At 28.8% G+C, this 19876-nt stretch overlaps 1 protein-coding gene across 1 annotated transcript in view; it reads left to right on the plus strand.

The window, feature by feature from the left end:
- The first annotated feature begins 2346 nt into the window (after positions 1-2346).
- The window catches only part of LOC146944494 (uncharacterized), a 34056-nt gene continuing 16526 nt past the window's right edge, over positions 2347-19876 (plus strand). Inside the window, exon 1 of the mRNA XM_085747962.1 lies at positions 2347-3854. Within this exon, the coding sequence (XP_085604088.1) occupies positions 2955-3854 (900 nt within the window). The 5' untranslated portion in view covers positions 2347-2954. The remainder of the gene's footprint in view (positions 3855-19876) is intronic.

The raw sequence follows: 19876 nt of genomic DNA on the forward strand, positions 1-19876 counted from the left end.
GTATGCAAACTCTGGGGTTTGAACCCGAGACACCACCAAAAAATTTCTCTCTCCATCCATGTATGTAATTGGAATTAATGTATCTGTTTTGTGTGTTAATATTACCAAATTGTCCTTTGTTTGTATGTGTATTAAATTTGACTTTTCATATTTTAAGACAAGTTAGTAATATTAATTAGGGGTATGTTTAGGAAAAAAAATAATAAATGTATCTAGTAATTTGAAAAGGAGTTTACATTTAGGAGAAAAATAAAGTGAAATTGGTGTTTAGATATAAGGACGGATAGAGTAGTCAATAACTTAAATTTTATGAACATACAGTATGTGGTTTTTGTTAGAGAGTATAAATTTTAGGGAAAGGTTAACTAGTGTCAAATTTGTGTAATAAAGTGCATTGAAAATGGTGAGGCCTACGTTACCCTCTCTTGTTTAAGGGGTAATTACCCTCTCATGATATCAACCAATCAAAATATAATATAGATAGGCAACATTAAATGTTAAATAAATGAGTCAATTTTTTCTAAAAATAAAAGAGTTAATCTTAAGAGTTTTTCTAGTAACACCCACAAAATATCTGTTACACCCAATTTTATATAAAACTAGTATAGTGACCCGTGCCAAGCACGGGAAATAAAAAAACTTTTAGGATCAAACGTATAGATTTTATATTATGTTATAGTATTAAAGTTATAAGTGTGGTTATAATTTAAATTTGACATGGGAAAAAAAATATCATCTTAGCATATGTAATACTTTTGCAAAAATACGTCAACGTACTGTATATTATTATTTGTTGACATAATGTATTTTATTAATCATAAAAACTAAAAAATTTATATTTTTTTATATAATAGTCAGTGTCAGATGTATACACCTAGTCTGTGAATGCAAACGTTAAATTTTTTACGGGTGTGTATAAGTATAGTTTGGGCTACAGAAACGCCGATTGTTATTTTTTTTATTTTTTAGTAAATATTGTATTTTAGGGTAACAACGATGTAAAAAAAAAACGTTCCGCGTATTGTTATACCTGAAAAGTGCATCAATTAAAAGTCAATGGCAGGAGGATCTGCTTATATAGAAATTGCATGTCTTGTAATGACCAGTACGCCTTACAAAGAAATAAAAAAAAATGACTTCCAAACAATACGCAACTTTTGTTTTCTAAATTATAGCAACAACAATTGTAAAACATAACCAATGATCATACTTTTTGAAAAACTTCACGATACACAACATTTGTGGTCTCCTTGCAAACATTATTATCTTCATCCAAGATGAGCAGCTTCAAACCTTTTCTAGAAGTAACTCGAGAGACAGCGACATAGAGTTGTCCATGCGTGAACACAGACTTAAGAAGATTAACTCCCACTCGAGATAAAGATTGACCCTGACTTTTATTTATTGTCATTGCAAAACAAAGCGTCAATGGAAATTGTCTGCGCCTGAATTTGAAGGGTAGTCCTGGATCACTCGAAATAAGATTCATCCTCGGAATGAATACCCTGGTAGCTACCCTTTTTCCTGTAATTACGGTAGCAACTTGTGAATATATGCCTTGACAGGAATACTTTGGTTTTGATGATCGACAAAAGAAGTCCTAGAAGAATAAAGATGCAAAAAGCGGAAAAGAAGATTCAAGCTTTCAAGTCTTGAATTTTATTTTTATTTATTTTAGGACTATTATGTAAGTAGTAGAAAAAGCTCTCATGAAAATAAATCACACACTCACAATGATTTTCATTAAAATATGATTTTGCATGAAAATATATTTTTGCATGAAAAGTTATAATTGTTCTTTTGGAAATTGCATTAATATTTTTAACATTAAAAATATATTTCTCATGATTTGTTCTTGTACTTGATCAAATTATAACATTGCAAAATCAATTATGCATTGATTAAGATTTCAGCGTGTTGCCTTTCTCAAGCCATAATATATTGTTTTTTGGATGACTATTTTTGCAACGGATCAGTTTAAGCTTGCATTTGAATGAATACATAATGTTGCTCATTTAGCACTTAATGGCATTCTTGAAATAAGCCTCTCACGCTAGTTCATTTGGAAATGCATAATTGGATTTGGCTCTGTATAAATTGATTTTACTCATAATGGCTTTGTTTCAACGGCTCTTTTTCTCAATTAAAGCTATGCATATAGTCAATTCTACTTTGGTGACCGTTGGAATTAAATCAATGATTTAATTACCATTGACATTGCATATGAACGGCTAGTATTTTTAAATGCATCATTTCCTGGTTTCTTTATAAATAGAGCTCGTGTGGAAGCTCATTTTTAACAACTTATATTTGCACTAAACATTGTCAAAAATATTATTCATCACTCTCATTATTTTCACACTTGCTAATTTATTATCTTGAGAGCTCTTTTATACTACATAGTTTATCTTGTAGTTCTTGTGCTTCAATTTGTTATATCTACACATTTGGTGTATTATTTAATTATTGTAATTCTTATTTGTATTGGGTGCGATCCCAAGGTTTCAAGAGAGGTGATATCTCTTGGTTTTAGAGACTCTTCTACAAAGGATTGTTTTGTTTGGAGAGTGCTCGTTATTTGTAAAGGTTACCGGCTTATCCTAATTAAAAGCTTGAGCAGTGAAAATCTCAAGGGGCTTTTCCTTGGGGACTAGACTAGGCCTTGTTGTTTTAGGCCGAACTAGTATAAACCTCTTGTGTCTTTTCTCTCATCCCTTTATCTCTTTTACTTTATTTGTCTTTTATTTTTATCTAACCATATCTATTTTTATATTTATTTAAACCTTTTATAAGCACTTTATTTTAATTGGTTAAAACATTTTTTTTTGTGCTTATTTTAAATCGTTTTCTAAAGAACACAATTCACCCCCCTCTTGTGTGTTTGAAGTCACTTGTTCAACAAGTGGCATCAGAGCTTGAACTCTTGTTAAGGACTAATCGTCTCAAGAGGCAAGATGACTTCAAACAACAATTCCATAAATTGTCCCCCATCTTTCAATGGTGAAGGGTATGGTTATTGGAAAGAGAGAATGAAAATTTTCATTGAGGGAGTTGATTGTGATATTTGGGATGCTATTGAAAACGGTCCATTTATTCCCACTCATTTAGTCAATAATGTTGTGATGAATAAACCAAGATCCATTTGGACCAAAGATGAAAAGAAAAAGGTTCAATACAATTTGAAAGCTAAGAACATTATCACCGCTTCATTAAGCATTGATGAATTCTATCGTGTATCAAATTGTATAACCGCCAAAGAAATGTGGGACACCCTTAAATTGACCCATGAAGGTACTACCGAGGTCAAAAGGGCTCGAATGAACACATTGACTCATGAGTATGAATTATTTAGGATGAAATCGGGAGAAAGCATCCAAGATATGCAAACACGATTTATCCATATAATTAATCATCTCAGAGCTCTTGGAAAAACGTTCAATAACGAGGATTTAATTAATAAAGTTCTTAGATGCTTGAGTCGAAGTTGGCTTCCAAAAGTGACCGCGATTTGTGAATCTAAAGATTTATCTTTTATGTCTTTGGCTACTTTGTTTGGAAAATTGCAGGAACATGAGCTTGAATTGAATCGTCTCATTGATAGTGAAGAAGGTGAAAAGAAAAAGAAAGGTCTTGCTCTCAAAGCTAGAATCAATGAAAGAACTTCCTTCAATCCAAATTGCAACAAGTGTGTTGAAAAGGGTCACATAAAATCCAATTGTCCTCTAATTCAAAAGGGATATACAAAAGGAAAGAGGTCTTATATTGCTTGGGATGACAAAGATACAAACTCATCCAATGAATCAGAAAATGAAGTAGCATATTCATGTTTCATGGCAAACCATGAGGAAGATGAGGTAAATTCTATTAAATCTGAATATGATTTAACATATGATGAGTTATTTACTATTTGTAAAGAATTAAATGATGAGTCAAATAAGCTTAGAAAAATTGTTTCTTCCTCTAAGAAAACTATTTCTACTCTTGAATCAAAAATTGATATTTTAAATAAGGAAATAGAAATTCTTAAAGAGAAACAAGTTTTTGTAAGTGAAGTTTCTTCTTGTACCTCTTGTGAAAATAAAAAGGAAAATATTTTAAAGTGTGATGATTGCAATATTTTGAAAATTGAAATTGAGGATTTGCAAAACACACTTGCAAAATTCACAATGGGAAGAGAAAACTTGAACATCATTTTGGCGAATCAAAAGGGAACTTATAATAAAGCCGGTTTGGGCTATCATCCAAAAAATCATGAAAAACTTTTTAGAAAATTCTTTCGTCCAAACAAAACATCAAGTTCCCCTTTTGTTACATGTTTTTATTGTGGAAGAGAAGGTCATACATCCTCTATTTGTAATTTAAGAAAGAACAATGATATGAATGGTAAATGGAAGTGGATTCCAAAGGGCACTTTGCCTAATGCTAACTCTCAAGGACCCAAAATGTTTTGGGTACCAAAAGCGAAAACTTGATTTTGTTTTGTAGGTGTGCTTGAAGGCCAAGAACTAAAATTGGTACAATTATCGAGGCTATTCAAAGCACATGAAAGGGGGGAGAAAAAGAAGTTCTCCTATTATTACAAGAATATTGGCTATGCATCATATGGTGATTTTATCAAAGGTTCTTCTCCAAAATGAAATGAAAATTTCAAGAAAAGCAAAAAAAAAAAAAAAAAAAAAAGGTTCACTCTTTTTAATTAATTATTTTTATTTTTTGCTTTAAACTTTCTTGAATATATGCCTTGCCATAAATGTTTCTTTCCCGCTTTTTTGATAATGCCAAAAGGGGGAGAGTTTGTGATTTGCATGTTTAAGGGGGAGTAGATTTTAATTGTTTGCATATAGTGAGGGGGAGCTAAATATGCGCTTATCTCTATCATATATTTTAATATTTGATTATTATTGTATTAACCCTTTCATTGAGCAAATCACTCCAAGAGATGTTTGTCATCATCAAAAAGGGGGAGAATGTGAATATATGCCTTGACAGGAATACTTTGGTTTTGATGATCGACAAAAGAAGTCCTAGAAGAATAAAGATGCAAAAAGCGGAAAAGAAGATTCAAGCTTTCAAGTCTTGAATTTTATTTTTATTTATTTTAGGACTATTATGTAAGTAGTAGAAAAAGCTCTCATGAAAATAAATCACACACTCACAATGATTTTCATTAAAATATGATTTTGCATGAAAATATATTTTTGCATGAAAAGTTATAATTGTTCTTTTGGAAATTGCATTAATATTTTTAACATTAAAAATATATTTCTCATGATTTGTTCTTGTACTTGATCAAATTATAACATTGCAAAATCAATTATGCATTGATTAAGATTTCAGCGTGTTGCCTTTCTCAAGCCATAATATATTGTTTTTTGGATGACTATTTTTGCAACGGATCAGTTTAAGCTTGCATTTGAATGAATACATAATGTTGCTCATTTAGCACTTAATGGCATTCTTGAAATAAGCCTCTCACGCTAGTTCATTTGGAAATGCATAATTGGATTTGGCTCTGTATAAATTGATTTTACTCATAATGGCTTTGTTTCAACGGCTCTTTTTCTCAATTAAAGCTATGCATATAGTCAATTCTACTTTGGTGACCGTTGGAATTAAATCAATGATTTAATTACCATTGACATTGCATATGAACGGCTAGTATTTTTAAATGCATCATTTCCTGGTTTCTTTATAAATAGAGCTCGTGTGGAAGCTCATTTTTAACAACTTATATTTGCACTAAACATTGTCAAAAATATTATTCATCACTCTCATTATTTTCACACTTGCTAATTTATTATCTTGAGAGCTCTTTTATACTACATAGTTTATCTTGTAGTTCTTGTGCTTCAATTTGTTATATCTACACATTTGGTGTATTATTTAATTATTGTAATTCTTATTTGTATTGGGTGCGATCCCAAGGTTTCAAGAGAGGTGATATCTCTTGGTTTTAGAGACTCTTCTACAAAGGATTGTTTTGTTTGGAGAGTGCTCGTTATTTGTAAAGGTTACCGGCTTATCCTAATTAAAAGCTTGAGCAGTGAAAATCTCAAGGGGCTTTTCCTTGGGGACTAGACTAGGCCTTGTTGTTTTAGGCCGAACTAGTATAAACCTCTTGTGTCTTTTCTCTCATCCCTTTATCTCTTTTACTTTATTTGTCTTTTATTTTTATCTAACCATATCTATTTTTATATTTATTTAAACCTTTTATAAGCACTTTATTTTAATTGGTTAAAACATTTTTTTTTGTGCTTATTTTAAATCGTTTTCTAAAGAACACAATTCACCCCCCTCTTGTGTGTTTGAAGTCACTTGTTCAACACAACTATCATGCTCTTCCCTAGATGTGTAACTGTCAGCCTCGTACCATTACACAGTCCATTGGCATGATCGATGTTTCTCATCAGCATAACTGGACATCCCACCCTTAGTTTCAACCGGTGATTTGGAATTCTAGAGCTCTTAGTACCATTAAGAAATTTTGTTGTGAACAACTCGCTTTGGACATCAGAATTTTCACCCGATCGACAAACAGAATCAGAGCTTAAATACTTTTTCTCTTCATCTGGAATCAGTGACATCATATATTCGTTAACATGCTCAGCTGAATCAAGCGTTGGTGCGAGTATTCCCTTTATTGGAAAAATAGCGGGTCACCAAGGTTATCATTCAAATCGGGATACATAAAGTCTATAAGTGACATCAACGGATTTGTTGTGTCTGATATGAGCAAATCTTCAGGAATTTCTACCTGCATTTCACCATTCTCATCCGAAGTGTCGTTGACGTCTCTAATTACCAAAATTAACAATTTCTTCCTGCTCTGCAGGTACCGAAGATGCACCTAATCTCATATTAACAGTAAGCCTCAACAAATTACAATAAGCCCATATCTTTGATGAATTGATTGAGGCATCAACAATATCCTGCCTCGTTCCTTTTCGAACAACAGGCAATATCTGCCTGAAATCACCACCTAAAACTACTGTCATTCCACCAAAATGTCTAAACTCGTTTAAGGGATCATTCTTGGACATGGGATCATTCTTGGACATGATATCATGCATTGATCGGTCAACTGCCTCAAAGCACCATCGGTGCATCATTGGAGCCTCATCCTAAATTATCAACTTTGCAGCATGCACCAGGTCTGCCCTAGGACTATCCTTTTCCATCGTAAGCGATGATGCCTCATTAATCTCAATAGGGACTGTTAGTGTCGAGTGCACGGTTCTTCCACCTGGTAATAGAAGAGTCGCTATAGTGCTGGATGCAACATTCAATACAATTAACCCCTTCGATCTAACAACAACCGATAATGTTTTCCATATAAAGGTTCTTCTAGTACCACCGTAACCATATAAGAAAAAGAAACCACCGTCGTCAGAATCAACGGACTCCATGATATTGTCATGCACACATCTTTGTTCATCAGTTAGCATCAGTAACATATCAGCGTGTGTCTTTTCCAGTTCATCTTTGTTGTAATTTAGCTCATCAACGATAAGCTTGTTTGTGAAAGTTGGCATGTCTGTTGCGTTTGGCCTGGGCATAGATTTGAAATCAGTAAGCGACTGTCTGTTTTCCTGAAGCAGCATTTCAATTTCAATCAAACACAGGTTCTTCACGTCATCGTCACTGATATGCAAATCTTCATATTAAATGTAAAGTCACGAAATTAATATTAACACCCTTGCATGCATATGTGTGCACGTTGAAGAGAAAGAAAAAATATTAGCTTTATATGAGAATCCTTTATATTTAAACATATCAGCCTAAAAAATGTGGAAAATGCTGAATGGTATCGTAGAGTTAGTAACTCTTAGTTTGTTCTTTACTATATCCTGAAAAAGTACCTCTTAACTACTTAAACTACTCTAATCAGCCTTTACTATATCCTTGAAGACACACCCCTCGAAAACAACATTGTCATCAAGGTTGGAATGTGCTAAATTTCTTAATGTATAATAGTCTTCAAATGTATCACCCTTATCCCTATTTTTTGTTAGTGAAGTACTGTTTTTCTTCACATCTTCAACAATAACATGAGTAGTTTCTCTCCACTTCCTTTGCATAAGCTTTTCATTTTGAGAAAAAGAGAGATAGAACCATTTGAAATAAATTATTTGTCTAAGAAACTTTTATAAAAATAATTGCCTCGTCCATGTCATTTGCACCCTGATGCTAAACTCGTCATCACAGAATTCCAAGCAATTTTGGCTTGTGTTGCTTCAAAAACAACAACAAAGGAGTACGCAAAGAAAAGTGCGGTGGAGACAACACTAACAAAGCGTATCTCAGTGGAGACATGTTTTTACTTTGAATTTTAATGTTACCTCTTAATGCATTTTAAGTGCAGCTTTTCCTTTTAAAGTTGCATAGTGACACGCCATTTGTTCTAATTCTCATCAATGACAATTACAACATGTTCTAGCGTTAAAAAGAAAAACATATCATTATGTCTTGAAACATGCCTATTTTCATTTCTGTCTTTGTCATAAAAACTAAAAATGATAGTAAGAGAATATAAGCAATGCAACGGAAATTAACGTACTTATTTTATTTACTTTTACTCGAACAATTTACATATTTATTTAAGTTTAACTATATATATATATATATATATATATATATATATATATATATATTTTAAATTGAATATTAATCTACACAAAGTTAGTGAATATTTAAGTTATTTGATATATAAATCAGTATAAATTTAAAGTAACTTTAGTATAAATTGTAAAGTTTTTTTTACAAAAAATATAACTCGTAATTTTGTGTAATTTTTGTAAAAATATTATATAGTTTTATTAAGATATTTACTTTTACAAATATAAAGTATATGTAGTTTACAACTATATTTTATTTTAAATTAGTATCTTTATCCTAACTAATAAATTGTTTCAAGGGGTTGAATAGTTCAAATGGTTTGAGTTAAGGAATAAGAAGTTTGAGATACTGTGGTCAAACTGAAACGAAAGAGTAAAGATTAATCTAACAACTACAAATTTGTGGGCTACAATCCAATCTCATATCCTCTTTACATTCACAATATCTTTTTTTCATTCTTATCCTCAATAATGCCTACACCATTTCTCGATCTAACTATTCCAGTTTAACAATGCTTAAATACTGAACTATCTAATTCTTTCACCTTTTCACCCACCCACTTAGTTTCTTGTTGGCACTTAAAATTAATCTTCTTCCTAGTCATAACGTCAATGATTTCCATATATGTTCAAGTAAGGGTGCCTTTATTCCATGTTCAAAAACATATCATACTCTCATGAACTAACTTCTTTACCCACACTTGTTCACAAAGGTGGGGGACCCTTCATTATTTTTTACTTCATTCAGGCATCGATGTATCCACCTTTGCTCATTTAACATTGTACTTGAGCTATACAACACGTTTCTTCTAGGCACTGACCTAATGTTCACACTATTATATACTTGGTCCATGCCATAGAGATTCAAAGTGTTTCAATTAAATTCAAGTGTTCAAGTTTTAAACAGTAGAATCTAGTCCAAGTCTTGAAATTTTTATAACATTTAATTAAAGAGTTTTTCTATCATGTGCAAATTTACACATGTTAAGAAGTTTAAAGTAGTATCGTTGATTTGGAACTTGTGTATTTTCTATTAATATGTAATTTTTTAATAAATAATTATTGTTTTTCAATAAATAGTTGCTGCTTTTAGATACTTTAACATGTGCAATAATGCACCCTTTAACTATATATATATATATAAGATATTTGTTAAAAAGTTATGTGCAATTATTTGTTAATCCATCCTAATGAAACTTGATTGCATCAAGTAATAGATTACAATGAAAACCGACCCATCATGTGAACACATGTAGGCGCGGATACAAAGGCATGTTTGCTTATTTTGAAATAGGTCTCCTCATCGATAATTAATTTTTTTCATACCCATAACGATCATAAAATTATATTTGCTTAAATTTAATTTTTTTTTTTGAATATTTTTTTTAATTAGACGACGAATGAATTGAATGATTCTATTTCCCTCATCAATGGAACTCTATTCAGTTCATTAAAAAACAATGACATATTGAAAGTGCCCATCCCACTTTTACTAAATAAAAAATAAAAAATTCAGGAGAAAAACAGGTATATTTTTATTTTATTTTTTAGGAAAAAGAATGGTTTGCATGGTATAATATGAGTTAGAGTGTCCGTTGTACTCTCTTTTATTATGTATTATTTTTCATATTAAAACTCAAAACCTTTTTGTACCAAAAAAAACTCAAAACCTTTAAATATCCAATTTTATTCATTTTACTTCTGATAAAATATATTTTTTTAATTTTGATTTAATGCACATTAGGATTATAGAAATAATTTTTTTTAATGATTTCTATAATAAAAAAATTCATAATAAAAACACTAAAAATTTCAATTCTTGTAAATAAAAAACTATAATAATCATTTATAAGTATAATAGAAATTTCTACAACTAATTAATTAGCTTATCTTTAACTTTCATTTAAAATTTAAGGGTGACCATTGTTTTTCTGTTAAATTTTAAATTAGCAACCACATAATATCAAATAAGTTATTTTTCCCAATTTTTTTATCAGTATGAAGTTCATATTTTGATTGATTCTCATGATTACCAAGAACTTGCTTGGTTTGATTTATTTTTTATTTGAAAGATGGTTTAATGATCTATTGTTTACCAAGAATAGTAGAAACATGTATTGAAGATTCGGATGAGGGTCAAGAGTAAACACAACTAAGAGAATGAGACATACCTATTTATTATTGCTTGATTTAAAATATTCCTTGAATTTGTTTTTTGTGATTGACTTGATTGAAGCATTTCAAATTTCTACAATTTGTTTACCTTTAATACAATTAATTCATGGGTTTTATTTTTTAAAAAATAAAAGAGGATTTTTTTTTTATGATGGTTTAAAAGTCATTTAAAGTTGATTGACTATGGAAAACGGAAAACTTGTTTTATATATTTAAAGAACTCAGTGAATTTCTTTTTTAAGATAGCCCTGATTGTAGCATTTCAAAGTTTCAACAAATCATTTATAATTAATACAATTAAAGTATGTGTTTAATTTTTGAAAGAACAAAATAGGATTTTTTTATGCTTATTTAAAGGTTATTTAGAGGTACTTTCTAACAATTTTTTATGTCGTATTCACGCGGAAGTCACGATCCCTTGCTATAAGCATACACAACAACTAATAACAATCACTTGAACTATTTTATTTCTCCCAAGTCTTTGGAATCAAATGTCATGAAACAAAGAAAAAAAAGATAGCCTATTTAGAAAGTTTGTACCAAATTAATTTCTTTCAAAATATTACAATGTTTATTTCAAATATTACAATGCGATCACTTATTTAGAAAGTTTATACCAAATTAATTACATTCAAAATATTGTTGATCCTTAGAGATATTTGTCTTAATTAAAAAATAATAATGTCTCGAATTTTCATAATTTATAAACATAAAATATAAACTCCTTAATTATTTGGTCAAAGGTTTATTTCATGGCACTACAAAAAAAAAGTTTTATTTCATGGCATTCTTAAATTTTTCTCGAAAAAAGAGTTTTCTCTTTACTCTTTTGTGAAAATGACTAAATGAGCTGTAACTATATAAATCAATTAATATTTTTTTATTATTTTTATTAATTACCATTTACATTACAACATATATGGTGTTGTGATGGATAAATTAAATATGTCAATTAAGATTATTACTTCCCTCAACAAAAAAAAATAAAATCATAACAAATTAAATACTAAAATTTGTAAGCAATAAACGAATATACAATTTACCGAAGAAAAGAGGACATGAGATTGTTGGTTTGGAATTGAAACTTGGGTGTTGCCATTTGATAGTGTGTGTGCATGATGTTTATTTTTTATTTTGACTAAACCGACTTTAAAAAATGGAGAAAATGATAAACTCCATTATAAACTAATTGTACTAAAAAGCATTAAAATGATGATTAATTTATTAACTAATTTCATCAAAATAATACTCATTTGTTCCATTTTTCAGTCTGATTACATATAAATTATAACAAAAAATTATACAATTCTTCTTTGTATAAGAGACATAAAAAGTGACTCATCATAGTAGAAAATTTATCTAGATTCTTTTCTAATAAGAACGACTATTTTTTTTAATCTCAAAGTTTGTCATAATGTCATCTAATTTTTTCCTCTAGGCCCTCGTGTGAAGAATATGTTGTCTTGAACTCAACCACCAAATAATCGGTTTCATCTATAAAATAATATCTCAATATTCTTATTTTTTGTACTTGTTCGTGATTTCTTGATTCAAATCACCTGTATGCATCAGAACCATAAAAGCAAAAAAAAAATATATAGTATTCATTTATGAACCATCCATAAATTTAAACAGAATAATAAAGAAAACAAAAAAGCATAAACAATGTCATAAAAACATAAGGAAGAATAAAACAAGTCACTGGAAAAAAAATTAAAGGCGAAATGAAGATTTTTTATATAGGAGAGACGAAGAAACTATTTTTATGTTGTGAACGTTTGATTCATCAAAATCGCAGCATGAAAGAAATATTACTCTTGAAACATTGACATCAATGAAAAAAATATGAAGAAAAAAGAATAAAAAAACTAAACAATCTTTGTGTGAACATTTGAATCATCAAAATCACAACATAAAGGAAATATAAATCTTGTAGCATTGATATCACAACATAAAAGAAATATAAATCTTGTAGCATTGATATCAAAGTAAAAAAAAATGAAGAACAAAGAATAAAAAACTAAACAAAATAGAAAGAAAAAGAAAGAGTGACATAGAAAAAAAACGGGGGATAAGAGTTGTGAATTGTGATGTGAAATTATGTCAATCCAAATTTCTAATTTATACACTTGTTTCACACCGTAATTTGGTATAATAACCATTATTTTTTTAACATTCTTAAAAAACAATTGTTCTATATAGGGTATTCATTTACAAAATTATTTGGTCATGAATCAATTTTAATGTCCTTAAATTATTTTAATAGCCATTAAAAGCGTATCATAAAAAAGTGTCCTATTCTAAGTTTTTTTTTTTTTTGAAATCTCCTATGCTAAGTTTGAGGTGATTTTGACATATATATTTAACATAATCATTTAAAAATATCGTAAAAATAGAGGTCATTTTTTTTTCTTCCGATTATGTGTTTTTTTTTATTATTATTATTATAATATATGTAATGATCCAAGCTTAAACAATTAAAATTTTGATCAGTGATAATAGTGAACATTTTCTCACTAAATGTTTCATTAAAAATAATAATTCTTATTAATAGTTTGTTTTCATTATTGTTTTCACATTATAGTGACATTTAAGTTTGACCCTTTTTATAATAATATTACAATATATAAACTTCTTTATTTTCTTAACGAAAATACGACATATGCTATTTTTTAAGAACGAAAATACAAAACATAATGAAGTGTATCATTTGGTTTTGTTACTTTTAATTTCAAACACAAAATAATTTAGATATAAATAGATTCGTGTGTATATGTGTGTGAAAAGAAAAAATTCAATTAAAATAATAGTTCAGATATATTATATATTTAATATTCCATGAATAGCAACACATGAAATTAGAATAATTTTATAAAACTCAAATAAAAATAAAATTAACAGCATTAAATGTCAAATTCATTGTGAGCAAAAGAAAACATATATATATATATATATATATTTGAATAATATGGCTCGTTTGATATAAGTTATAAAACATTTAAAAAAATCATAAAAAAAATAATGCATGTTTTTTTGTTTTTTGTTAATAACATGGCTACTTGATATAAGTTATAAAATATACAACAACAGTCTTAAATTTAATCGGTTTCTCTCAAAAAAAAAAAGATTAGTTTAAATAGGGTATCAATCGGTCAATGTTACAACAATATTTTTCATTAAAAAAATTATTATTAATTTCTTTTTTAGAGAATTTATATATTGCATTACATTATAATACAAATAATATAACACAATGATATAATATAATTGATACATATGATACCAAAAATGAATTACAAAAATTAATAGTGAAAGTTATAATAACTAGTATGGACACCCGTGCCGAGCACGGGCTAAAATTTCATCATATTTGAGGGAGATAATGTTGTCATGTATCAAGTGTCGGTTAACAAAAATCTTATATGTAAGTCTTAAAGTTTTGGATAAAGATGTGGTGATATCATTTTCACTTGTGTGGTTGCTCTTTCTCCAAATTGTCGATCTACACCAGTGTATGCTCTTCCAGAATTCCAACGGTGGTATCACATCCCGGTTCAATATTGTGGAGGACCGAGAGTGATTCTTGGTAGTGGATCACAAACACGGAGTTACTGACACTTAATAGAGACATGTTAATGTGTCAAGTGTGAGTTAAAATTCCACATTGTAAGCAAGAGTAGATGTGAGCAACATATATGTAAGATTACTCATATACATAATGTCTTAAGTCTTTGAAAGAAGATGTGATGTGAATCTCACTTGTGTGACTTCTCTTAGTCTAATGTGATAATACAAACTGATGTAGGCTCCCACGGAAGTTTGAACAACATGATGATTTGTTTTGTTAGTTTTTGGGTTTATTTGTTTGATTTTTTGTCTAAAAAATTTGTTTTGAATGTTGTTCGTTTCCATGCAAAAAAATGTATTCAACCTCTCTATCATTTCAAATTCCTTCACTTTTGGTATTTCGTGGGATCTTACAATGAAAAAATGTAGATGTGTTATGACGTATTGACAAAATACATGCTTATTAGATATTTTGAGTGGCACTTTTTTAATGACTCTTACGGATAAAACACACTCCTTATTTTTTTTATCTTATCATTTCTCTCATGTTCAAATTCACTTTTCATCTTTTTTCCTTTTCTAATTTACTTTATCTCTTATCGTGAAAGAATGAAACAAACAACCCTCTTTGAAATCGCTGCCAACCGATATTTTTTTACCATGTGCCTCTGAACTTATGTGGCTATCTCACTATAACACAAACATACGAAGTCTCGCATTCAAGGGAGGGATGTTTATGTGTCATTTGTGAGTTAAACTTCTACATTGGCTGCAATAGTACATATTGAGTAACATATAAGCGAGACGAAAAATATACCTAATGTCTTAAGATTTTAGGCAAAAATGTGATCTTAATCTCACTTGTAGGGTTTCTCTTAGTCCCATGTGATGGTCCAACCCATTGTAGGCTCCCTTAAAACTCCGAACATTACGATGAAATGTTTTTTTAGTTTTTGAATTTTAATTTGCTTAATTTTTTATATCAAATATAAGTTTTTGGATGTCGTTTGCTTTCACGCTTTTTTTTTATCCAACCAATATCATAAATTACCTTCACATTTTGATCTTTGGTTGAATCACCGAATGGAAGAATGCATATGTGTTATGATGAGTAGAAAAAGTACGTGATTATAAGACATTTTAAAATGATGTGCCTTTTTTTTTTAACCGAGTTTTTTTTTAACAGAGTTTATTTAGTCTTAAATCTCCAACTCTTTTAACTAACCCATAAAATTATCAGTAATTTACTTTATTTCCAATACTTCCATGGACAAAACACACTATTTTTTTTCATCTATCATTTCTTTCATGTTCAAATTTCTTTTTCATATTCTTTTTTTTCTCATTTCATGAAAGATAGGAACATAAACTTCCCTCTATGAAAACACCATCAATCCATCTTTTTAACCATGTTGTGTCTCCTTTTAAACTTATTTAAATGTCAACAGATCACATATGTATAAAGTCTCACACTTAAAGGATATATGTTTATGTGTCGATTGTGACTTAAAGTTCTACATTGGATGTCAAAGTAGATGTTTAGACACATATAAGTAAGATGACCAATACACCTAGTGGCTTAAGGATTTGGATGATGATGTGATTTCAATCACAATTGTGTGGTTGCTCTTAGCCTAATGTCATTATCCAACTCATTGTAGACTCATATATAACTTTAAATATTATGATGATCTGTTTCATTAGTTTTAGGATGTCAAATGTTTAATTTTTATATTAAATTTAATTTTTTGGTCTTTGGTGGAAACTAATTATTGAAAGACATGAAAGTGTTATGCTCAGTTGACAAAATGCATGTTTATTAAACATTTTTATGATTGATAAAACATGAGAATAATTTGATACGTGAGTCACATATGTATTAAAAAAAAAGGCACAAATTTTGGTCTGCAATGGATGAGATATGTGAGAATGCAAATAAAGGAACCAATAGTTAAGGTTTCAAATTGGAAAGGCAGATGAATATCTTTGTATTGAAATCATTTGATTGTCATTGTTTTTGTTATGAACACAATGATGGACGGTTAATTGGTAGTATACATTTATATTAAATAATTAATAATGATAATTGATTAGAAATATGATATTGTAAAATTTGCATTTAGGGTTAATGTAGTGAATGAGGGCACATTTGAATTTTAAGTCAGCACAAATTTTAGTTTCGTATAAAAACTGAGACCCAATTAGTTGCTAAGAAAAAAAAGGAATCTTTTAGTTCAAAAAAAAAATTTGAAAATTTAGTCTCTATCTCATGTCTTCGGATTTTTCATATTTTGGTATAATTGTCCTCTTTTTTACTTATTATTTTCATTGAAGTAATTATACATTTTTTTTATTATTATCAAGACATAAATGAATCTTTAATTATTGTGAGTGATCAAAGTTTGGTTGCAGAATCCATTAACAACACTATATTGTGTGCTATTGTTTTTCCTTTTTTGACAAAAGTGAAATGAACGACAGACTTGACTAACAACTAATATTCGCCATTTCGATTGAGAAAATTCGATTGAAAGGAAATATCTATATTGTGTGCTCTACAAATTCCTTGACGGAGAATAGTAATTGTTAAACAGTGGCAAAAACTTTCAATCTATAATGTGATAAAAAAATTATAGCAACATGGTAGTTTTTAATTTAGAGAAACGCTTGAGTCAAATAAAAATTAAGTTTATCAACAAACAATTTAGTGATAAGGAAAAGTTTAAGAAATGCTATTAAACCTGTCAAAAAAATAATAAAAAGAAATGTTATTACGACTTAACTACTCTGCTTTATCTAGCATGTAAAACAGGAATTTGGCTCCCTTTTTGTTGTTATTATTTTAAGTTCACCAGCTAAGTTGATTTCAAGAAAATGTTCATCTGGTAAATTATTACATTGATCATACATTCATACCGATGAGAAGTTTACTTATATATATTGGTCTTGTGGTTTCATTCAATTATAAGGAAAACACTTATTTGATCTAAAATTTGAAATACTGACAGTTCAGTTCGGTTAAGATGCTTCATTTAAAAAAATCTGATCTGATTCAATTTCATGCAATTTAAATATGCCCGGTTTTTGGTTGATCCCAGTTATAATTGAAAAATTAAATTATACCAAATTATTAATTTATGACTTCAAGTAGACTAATACATATTTGATGAAATATTAAAAAGGGTCAACTCATGGCTAATGTGCAAGACAATATCATTTGTAACACAAATTCATGGCTACAACGTAGTTATATCCCGTGATTCTCTATAATGTACTCATCAGACCTTAAAGCCAACAGTTACACTAACCATCTAGAGCATGTCATCCAAAATCTAAAAACAAAGTGATATACATAAACTAAAGTATGCTTACCTATTACAAAAAGTATTATTCAATACACATAGAACTTTAAGATCGCAATGGAGTTAAACTTTGCCTCACTGAGTGAAGATTGATTGGAATAAATTCTTATACATCAGCGAAATTCCTCCCATGTAAGTAAAATAATAAATTAATTCTTGCTTAGGGGTATTTTTGTTGCTATTCCAAAGAACAAAATTTTGTAACAATACAAAGTAATGAGTTTTATGGATCGGCGAGTGCAAAATAGAAAACAAATGCGATGTTCATTGATTTGTGCAAAACTCAAACCTTATTTATAGTGGAAAATTACAAACCGATATTGTTAATCCACATTGCACCACCATATTTTAATAAGTTGATTAACAAATTAAAGGAATAATTGATGGATGGTAGTAAATTAGTTACAATATTTAAAAAAAAAAATTTGCAAAAATTTTGTTATGCAGTATAGAAATACTTGAGAATGCAATAAAAGAAATAAATGCTGAGATTTTAAAATTGAAAGACTCATTAAAATTATTGATCATCTTATCATTGATTGTTTGTTGATTGGAGTTTTTCATCAATTAAAATGATTTAAAATAAATGTCTTTAACCAACAAATTAACATGAGATGGAGGCAAAAATCATGGACCGTTAAAACTTAAAACCTACTTTATCGAGCAACTAATGATTCTTTTTTTGAAGGCTCATTTTTTTTTAGCAACAAATATTTTTTTGAAGGCTCATGTGTCTTTTGACTAATACAAATACTCCCTCCGTTACATTGACCATTTAAAGCATATGAGTAAATTTTAAAATAGATTGAATAGATAAAAATTCCAAGTAGCATTGAAACAGACAAATTAAATAATAAACTCTTCGGCGTCAAGGAAAAAAAAGTAACCAAAAAAATAAAATAATAAACTCTTCCTTTTTTTCCCTCCAAAAATAAAATAGACAAAAAATTTGTCAGAAACTTTCATAATAAAATGAAGGCATATAATTATGGAATAATCTCATTTAAAGAATACACCGTGTTTTTTTAGATAGATGAAACGACAATAGTCATTAGAAACTCAAACACGTATTTGGAGGAGTCAAAGTTTAAACCATGTCACATTATCGCCTAACGATTTCAACATTTTTGCCAGTTGAGTTAAGACATCTACACTATACGGTGGTTTTTTTTATTTGACAAAAGAAATAGAACTTTTTAAAAGAAAAAAAAATCTTGATGTAAAAAAAAACATATGCATACGTGATGCATACATCCTTGAGCAATTAATGATCATTAAAAAAATAAACATGCCATTTTACTTTATAATTTTTGCAAGACAAATGTTTACTACAAAGATTTACCATTGTGAAATTTGCATATACCAAAAAATAAATTTTAAAATAAACTACTAAAAAACTTTTATATTTTGGTGCGTCTAATATGAATCCAATCCAAATGTGAACATTACCATTTCTAATAAATATTTTTACTTCACATATATAAATATATATTAAGGTATGAAATGGTACCTATGTAAGAAACAATTAAAGGGGTAACATCGTTTTTTTTTTTATCTTAGAGAAAATGAAAATGGGAGAAGATTTGCATATGATCTTTGGTGCACTATTGTTGAGATTACTAACTAAAAGGATATGCAAAATGTACATATTCTTATTTGTATCTTTTTGTTACGTCTGATTTGAACGGTTATTTTTCATATAAATTCATTCGTGAATTTTTATTGTCATTTAATCATTCCTTTAATTTAATTATACATTTTATTTGATATATAAGATTTCCATTCCAAGCAATAGAAGTCAAACACATTGATTGATAATTTTTTTTACATTAATAGTTGATTCATATTTAGAAACGACGGAATTGGAACATGTGCATGTTATATTATTCATGTATTGATTTCTTTTACGATAATTAATGATAATGTTTTATGAAAATAGAATCTGAATCGTTGATTTATATATTTATTCCAAAATAACTCCAACAATAATATACTGTTATAGAATGATTAATATTATGTGGAACATAACATTCTTGTAAAAAAAATGTAGAACATAACAAAATTAAGAAAAAAAGAACATATATAAAGATCAAATCAAATCAAATGAATTAAGATCATTATCCTATCAATGTCTAAAAAACCAAATACCATCGACTA

Source organism: Medicago sativa, chromosome 2 (assembly GCF_051527215.1).
Source record: "Medicago sativa cultivar Bolivia chromosome 2, Bolivia_mono, whole genome shotgun sequence".
Lineage (NCBI taxonomy): Eukaryota > Viridiplantae > Streptophyta > Magnoliopsida > Fabales > Fabaceae > Medicago > Medicago sativa.